Genomic DNA, 8,847 nt, shown 5'->3' on the forward strand with positions numbered 1-8,847 from the left:
AGGAATAACGGTCGTAAGCTGGCAGAGGGTAGATTTAGGCTATATATCAGGAGGCACTACTTCACGGTCAGGGCGGCTAGGATCCGGAACCAACTTCCAAGAGAAGTGGTGCTGGCTCCTACGCTGGGGGTCTTTAAGAGGAGACTAGATGTACACCTTGCTGGGGTCATTTGACCCCAGTACTCTTTTCTTCTATGGCAGGGGGTCAGACTAGATGATCTACTCAGGTCCCTTCTGACCCTAGAAACTATGAAACTATAATTTATGGTACAATAGAATGGGAAACCAGGCACAAAGATGTTCCATTTAATATGACAGTTTTGTGGCTCATTTGTATCACGCTTTAATCTGACTGTGGCACACAGCCCAACACCATGCTGCATGGCATGCCTATGCTGTGCAGCTCAATGCCAGGTTCACAGGCCTGGCAGCTGTGGGCACAGGAAGCTGAGGACCAGGGAGCTGCCTGACCCACAGCTTCCTCTGCCCCTGCTCTGGCATGCAGGCAGCTGGCTTCACATGGAATGAGGACCAGAGAACTCGCCATCAACAGCTCACTGTACACTGGCATGCGTGTAGCCAGCTAGACACCTCAGCAGAAGTGTGATTGGATCTTAGGAATTTTATCTCAGGTCCTAACAAGTGTACCTCCTGTCATGTGAGACCATGAACATCTGGCATGGCAGGATGTGCAATTGCTGGGATTCAGGATAAAATTCCTCAATTCCATCACACACTTACTAACATCTGAAAGGGGCCTAAGTGACAAAAGGTGACAAAAGGCAAAAGGACTCTCATCCTTCTCTTCCTTTTCCTCCTCCTCACCAATGTTTCAGAGACTTGCACAGCATTATGTTTGTACTCACACAATGTTCATCTACCCCAGAATCTATGTGGCTGAAATGGAGCCTCTGGAGCATGCTCAGAAGCAAACTGCATGGCAAGCAGAGCTACACAAGTGGAAACAGAATCTAAACATGTTATAAGTCCTGAGAAGTATGCTTACACAACTATGCAAGTGCCATTTAGGCATGGAAAAGTAAAATAGGATTTGGCCAAAAAGGTACAACATAAAAGTGCAGAGAGTTGGGAATAAAAAGACTTCCGGGGAAATAAAAGAAGTAAGGGAAAGACAACCAGAAGGGGGAAAGAAAATATGGAATCTAAAAGGAAAAGCAGCATAGTAGCCCAAGATGGAGACTGAGCAGAGAGAGTATTCAGCTATGTCAAAAGCAGACAGAGAAGAGAATCTTAAAGTTGGTTCAAAGTAGCCATTGTACACCTAGTCTAAACAACAGGCATTTTACATTCTTGTGAAAAAAATATTTAACACACTTTAAAAAACAAAACAAAAAACCTTACCACAGTTAAGTTCTTCTGGCGTTATTGTGGCCACTGATCTTCCCTGGATCCTTTTTGGATATTCACAGGTAGCTGCTGCTTGGGCATTACCAGATTCTGCATATGTCTTCAACAGCTCTGCTAGCCATAGAATTTCACAGTCACAGTGGAGAGCATTTGAGTCTAAACGCCTGTGTAAAAGAAGAACCATCCACTATACTTCATAATAAGCTAGGACAATTCATTAGATTTTTAAAAACTATGATGCAATGCTCCATGTCTATTTATTTACTATTACATATGAAAACCTCAGTTAAAAGAAAGTTATTTAGTCCCCTTTTGTACATATGCATTATAATAGAGTGTACAATTACATAATAGCAATGTTTATTCTAGAAACCTGTCATTATTCATGGCACAGGACAGACAACGCTCAGTGTTGTAGTCAGCAATTTGATATTATTTATTCCCATCTTCATCTAAACCACCTAAACTCTATGGTATTTTTTATTATACTTATCTTAAGAAATGTATTATTAGCATATGTTATGGAATTCTTCTTCTAAAATATCCATTATATATTTTAGAATATTGAGACAATGCCCCAGATATTTGTTTCTAACTCTTCTTGTATTCACTAAGGCCTTAGGTGCCTGAATAGGATCTACTAGCTTTCAGAAAGTCATACACTGAATCAATCACACATATATAATTATATATTTGTTTTCTCTTCAAAGCACATCATAGGTAATGAGCAGGGACCCTGTTTTTCGTGATAAAAATAGCAAATTCTCTGATAAACCCCACAAATCCATGATTAAAATGAAATGCCACTATATATCTATATATATCAACTGAACACAATGTTTTATTGATATAATTATAATTTTAAAGCAATTTGGAAGCCAACCAGTGTCTCAATCACAATAATAAAATGAATTCTAAATACCTATAACCTATGGTATTTTATTTTGTGGTATTTTATCATGGAAAAATTAGAGCTCTCACTGCCCTAATAATGTACCCCCTGCTCACCCCGTAGCAGTAGGGGGCACAACCCCATACCACTGCCCCAGCTGCTGTTGGTCGGGCGGGGAATACCTCACCAGGGAGGAGCAGGGCTCACAGTAGCAAGCTTGCCTACCTGGCAACAGTCTGCCCTGCTGTGCTGGGTCCCACCTGCTGGGCTGCAGAGGCCGCAGGGGAGAGTAGCAGGGCAGGGAGCCCAAGCCTGCAGCTGGAAGCCTGTACCCACCCTACACACAGATCTGGGGAGCACAGGTTCCCTCTGCCCCCATGCCCAGGAGTGCATGCAGCGGCAAGATGCCAGCCCCATCCTCACCCCCCAGATGAGCCTCCTGCAGCCCCATCCTGCTTCCCGCTAGGGTTCTGCAGCCATACATTCTGGCCCTGGGCCCCATGCCTCACCTGGGTGGGCAGGAACCCCAGCTCCAGCCCTGCCCAACTCCCTTCCTCCTTCCCTATGGGGACTCAATCCTCCCTCCCCGCCACCAGACTTACCTGTTGGAGCTGCTCTCCAGGCTGCCTGGCGGCCATGTACATATACATTCACATGGCACCCCATGTCTGATCACCATCCTCCCAACCCCCTGCAGGATGGAACTCTGCCAGCCTGCAGAGAGCTCTTTGCAGAAGTGCAAAATCCACATTTCTCCATTAAAACAAGAAATCTGCATTTCTCTCAAGTAAAAGGGGAAATTCTCATTTTTCTCTGTTTTTCCATAGGAAACGGAAACCTGGATCCCTGGTAATGAGTATCGCTATCCATATGCACAAAACACATACATTTTTATTATTTTATACATTAAATGAGGTTGGGATCATATGGAAAAATAGTATGTGATTACGTTATTAAAAACTAAATCATAATATTAAAACTAGATCATACTGCATAGCTGTAACTCACAGGGGCTCTGGCCTAGGTGGGAGCAGTAACCAGTGCCCTGTCTGTCCACCCATCACTATGATACTTACATAATGTGAATATATGTAAGAGTAGAATTAAAATTAAAAAAAAAACAAAACACCAACCTAGATGAAGCATTTCTTGACAACTGAGTTATCAACTTTGTGTTCTAACTTTATTTTTAGATAGCGTATTTTTTATTATGTAAATTCTTAGGTTTTAATTTTTAATAGAAAAATTAAAGAATATATCCTATTATATATAACTAAAAATCTTCCCCTCCCTCCTCCCTTAAATACTAACTGCAATATTTAAAGCCTGAACTTTCAGCAAAGGCTTCCATCTGTTGAGGTACATGACTAATTACATGGGCTGATAACATAGGGTTCCTTATCCTGTGTAGCTGAACTGACCTTCAGAGGAGGAGACCTAGCTCACTGAAACACACATGATGTTTTCTTCAACAACTAGGACAATGATGTTCCAATTTCAAAGGCAGAAAACTAACTCCAAAATAGCTCAGTGAAATAATATTATGAACCTGACAAGGAATGATTTGATTTGTAAGTGCCTTAGTTTTTTACAATTTTAAACACTTAATTTGTGTTTGAGCTGCTTAGTACATTCCTAAATCAATAAAGCACTCTGAAAGATGTTATAACTATAGTCACAGGTTAGTACAGTCAAATAACAAACAGAAAATATAAAGGGCAACAACTATGATCTGAGACGATAAAAAGACAAGATTAAGACATACTGAAGGAGGAAAGGTTCAAGGAGTAGTTTATTTAGTCTAGAAAACAGAAGACTCACTGGAGACACGGTCAGAGTTGATAAATAACATAAAGATAACAGATGAAGGAAGAGAGTTAGTCCTAGTCACAGCCACCAAAAATTGTGGGATAAGGAACAATGAGCTCAAGAACTGGCAAGAAAAGTTTAGATTAGGTATTAAGAAAAGTTCTCTAGAGTAAGAATAATTAGGCAGTAGAACCCTCTGCAATGGAGGGTGGACGCTATAAGATGTAAATAGATTATTTTATGTTCTCCACTATAAAACTAAATTAAATTCACTTACAGTCTCTTCATTGATTCTAGATGACTAAAAGTCCCAGGAACTAAATGAGCTATTCTGTTGTTATGTAAAAATCTGTTAAAAAACAGAGAAAGATGGACATATGAATCCAGAATCAGAAACACTTTCACTGAATAAGTTTTTTGGGGGGATTCGTGCAAAAGAAGCTAATCTTACAACATATAAAAAGTAAACTTGGTTTATTTCTTGTAAAATCATAAGGTGATTCTTGCTTTGTTTTAAAAAGGTATTCTATTCCCACCTTTTTTCCCCAAGACGAACTAATTTCAGCATCTACAAAAATATGCTAAATATTACAAACAACTTGTAGCAAGGAAGAGTGGGGAACGGACACACCAAATGATTTATGTTTATAAAACATTAGCAATATGAAATTCTTGTCTTATCAAATCTCTCTGTACAACTATGATGCCAGGCAAACATCAATCACATTCTTCGGAATTGGTTTTGAGATTGCAAAACACACCTTAAAAATACTATTGCATCATTCTCCCAGTCTAAGGTCTATTCATATTAAATGCAATTTGGAAGGTGCTTGGCACTTCCCAGAAGGCCATCAGCACCTTATGGGATCAGGCCAACTATGCTAGCACAGTTTTATGTCAGCACACACCTATATACATAACCACGTAAAGCTCTACAAAAGATAACGTTGCTTCCTAGTTTCAGAATAGAGGATAGCCTCATGCAAGCTGATTCTACTGTATCGCACCCTAAAATAAAATAAACAAACTTACAGTCTTTCAAGTTTTGGAAGATGGGTAAAGGACTCAGGTTCCAATGTTTCTATTTGATTAAAGTGCAGATACCTGTAAATGTGTTTAAAAAACAAACAAACACACACATAAAATTTACTTACATACTTTATAAAGTGCTTCTCATTCTGTCAAACAACTAAATGACAAATAGTTCATTGTATTGTTTCATAATTGCCTTTTGATGCCATTTGGATCATATCCTTTGACATGAAAGAAGTAAGACTTACCTAACAGGAAGGCTGGAAAAACTGTTATACTGGTACCACAAATTAGATTTTTGGAACAAATATTCATATTTCAAGTAAGCTGTTACTAAAGCTAAACTTTTATTAAAACCATATATGAATAGCCTTTGTACAACAAATGAATATGAAAAAAATACAGGAAAAATGCGTATTTACAGATATACAACAAACTACTTGCAACCTTCAGGCAGCACCAACATTTTTCATAGGTCCTACAGTTTGAGAGCCATGTAAATAACTGAGACCAGTCAAAGATGCTGTCTGAAGTGTCACTTGATAAAGACCTCTACTTTCTGCACTATAACTATTTTATCAGTAACTTAAAACTGTGAAAGGTCTAAAATTCCCGCTGCCGCAAGAAAACTTAACTTAAAATAAGAACTCTCCTGCCTTGTAAATAGAAGAATTCTGTGCTAGAAAACAATCATAATACAAAACTAGCGTCCAAATGCTGGATCTCTCCCCACATGCCAAAAAAATAAAAAAAGACAGTCAAATAGTTAATAGCATCTGGTATGTGAATGATCGCTGAAAAAAAGTCATTGAGAAAAAAAAGAACTACTTCACATAAAGTCTATTAATGATACTTCTGGACTATAAAATCTTTGGATATTAAAATAATAATACTTGGTACTTATGCTGGATTTGAACCTGTAACAACTTTAATGTAAGCAAGAGCCATAAGGTTGGGCTCATGTTGCTTTATAAAGGTGAATTCATCATAACAAAAAGTGTGCCAGGGACAAATTACCCCAACTTCACAAATAAAACAACAAGACGGAAAAAGCACACCTGAGCATATAGGACAGGAAATGATTTGTGCCTCTTGAATCCTTATAATATCCAAATGTATTCACACCTCTTAAAGTTTGGTCTTTGACCAGCAGCACTTTGCTTCTTTAATACACATGTATTTTTGCAATATGAAGAAGGCAGAAGAGTGAGAAAGCCAGTGATACAAAACAGAGAAACATACACCAAATTCCTCAGCACGAGGTGTGAAACTGAGGAGAAACAAACTTTTGAACACAGAAACACTAACTGTGCTCTAGTCTCAGACAAAACCAAAATGATCACCACATGCCAGGTATTCAGTTGAAAAGGAAGAAATGGGGACCACCTCAGAAACAACCCTTATTCACAGGACTCGGGCACATACACCACCCACAGCCAAACAAGTGCCCAGCAGTCCAATGTTAATGGGCTACGGACAGGAAAGAGGGCCGTCCAACCCATCATTATAAACAATGAGAAACCATGATCCAGGAAGCAATGTCAGCAAAGGGTAAATAGGAACTATATAAAAGCCACAGCTATAATACAAACGTAAATGTGACAAGAGACTTCTGAAGCCAACAAGCCCCATTTGCAAACTTCTCTCTACTAAACTGTAAAGCATTACAAAAAATAATTAAAAATTCTCATACATTTTGTATTGTTAAAGAGATGCTGTAGCCGTGATGGGTCAGGAAATGTGAGAGACAAGGGCTGCTTGCAGACATTAAAATAAACAAAACAAAACCAAACCACACACTTTACCGGAGGTAGCGGCGTGTTACTTTGATCCGGCTCCGCAGCATCTGTATAGGTCAGGTGCTTCAGCATTATCAGTATCATGGCGCTTTTACCTAATAGCTGACTGACTCACTGAAGTGCCCAATCTATACAGATGTGAGGCGAGCCAGGTTCAGCTAACACGCTGCTTCTTCTGGGCACGAACTGGGCTTGCTGCAGGAGCATGCCAAGTTTAAAGTACTGCTGCTTTTTTTTTTTTTTACATCTAAAACCAGCCAAGGATTCTTGTGGATGATGTCTTTTAAATACAGTGCATTCTCTTCATGTTGCTATTTCTTATGTGCAAGAGGGAAAGGTTTTAAAGGCCAGAAGATTTTATGAGCTTTATGACATTATGAGTCTCTTGGGAAAGCGCTCCTTTCCCTCTTCCCAAGAAATATTACATCTTTTGAAAAGGTTTACAAGAGATGGGTCATTCAGTCAGAAACTGTATCATGTGATTGAGGTCAAAAGCTCAAAGAGCACATTCCAGATACTAAAATACTCAGTTTGATATGAATAATTTATAAACAAACCATGAGCTCAAATACATTTGAAAAGCTATTCATTATGAACCCCCCCACAAATCAGTACTAGTCCCAAATGTTTTCTCCAGCAATCCATGAATAGAGAAAGATGACAAAAGTGAAGAGGAAATTATTTGCTACAAAATACCTGACTTCCTGCCAGAAAAATCGCTAAGGTTACAGAACCAGTTACAAAACTCTGATTAGAAATCAGCAGTTTTGGGGTTTGATTGAGTGTTCTCTTAACCACTCTATCACTTTTCATTTTCTTCTGCCTGAACCAAGTACCCATATGAACTCCTTCCTTGAGTATTCAGTTCAATTCAATTCCAAGTATATAATGGAGTGACACACTAACAAAACGTAGCCTGAAATAAATCATAATGAAACATCCTAAAGCCATTTATGCTAGAAAATAACCTTGCAAAAACTACTGCTTTCCAGGGGGTATAATCTCCTTGTTAAAAATTATCTAGTACCATTAATTTGATATGAAAATAATATCTATTTTTTTACTTTCAACTATTAAAAAAACCCTTATATTCTGTCTTCTGAACTTTGATTTGGCTGTTAGATCAAACAATCCTGTTCAGGAAAAAAGGAAAGAAAGAAAGAAAGAAAGAGAGAAAGAGAGAGCATACTTTATTAATCTTGGAAAAGGGAGTGTGTAAGATGTAACTCACCCCAGGTAGCAATAACTCTATCTTGCTTAACAGCACTTATTCACCATAATCTTATGCAGGCAGGTGCTGAACAAAATGGGTTTGAAATGACCTCACAATTAGAAAGGTCAGAGAGCTGCTTCTGAATAGATAAAATAACTAATCAATGCTTGAAGAAAATCCAGAACAGCAGCAGATACACATATCCTTTCTCTTCACCTATTTTTACTAAATTAACACTCTTATAAAGGTAGGGTAGAGAAAATCCATTTACATTTATGTTCAGCTATTCACCTCGTGGAGACTCTAGAAATGAAACTGAGTTAAAGATTCTGTTTTGTATTGTAGTTTGACTCTGGAGGAATATCAGTGTTAAATGGGTGGGGGGGATGGGAGGAGGAGGAAGAAAGCCATCAGCATGCACATTTCCACAGTAGTGGGGATGGTCTTAACCTAGGAGAGGCTTAAAAGCAGCCTGTGCGCTCCATCAATTTAGGTCTACAGTCCTCATAACCACAGATCCTTGCAGAAAAGTCTTTAAATTCCATAAATTAGCCATTATATACAGCTTTTTAAATACTGGGTGTGCCAGCAAACAGAAATACAGTAGGTGTGTCTACATGAGACACTTTACTGCGCAGTGGACTAAGCTACTGTGCACTGAAGTGTTATCATCTGCACATGCACACATTTACTGTGCAGGAAATTAATCTACTGCACAATTAGTTTACTACCTA

The 8,847-nt window shown here is 38.7% G+C and overlaps 1 protein-coding gene across 1 annotated transcript in view; it reads right to left on the minus strand.

Moving 5' to 3' along the window:
- Nucleotides 1–8,847, minus strand: part of PXDN (peroxidasin) — a 168,096-nt gene that overhangs the window by 114,879 nt on the left and 44,370 nt on the right. Inside the window, exons 5-7 of the mRNA XM_019520343.1 lie at nt 5,102–5,173; nt 4,347–4,418; nt 1,363–1,532 (exon numbers count right to left, since the gene is read on the minus strand). Of these exons, the coding sequence (XP_019375888.1) occupies nt 1,363–1,532; nt 4,347–4,418; nt 5,102–5,173 (314 nt within the window). The remainder of the gene's footprint in view (nt 1–1,362; nt 1,533–4,346; nt 4,419–5,101; nt 5,174–8,847) is intronic.

The sequence above is a fragment of the Gavialis gangeticus genome, unplaced genomic scaffold (genome assembly GCF_001723915.1).
Source record: "Gavialis gangeticus isolate Ggan-Ray unplaced genomic scaffold, GavGan_comp1, whole genome shotgun sequence".
NCBI lineage: Eukaryota > Metazoa > Chordata > Crocodylia > Gavialidae > Gavialis > Gavialis gangeticus.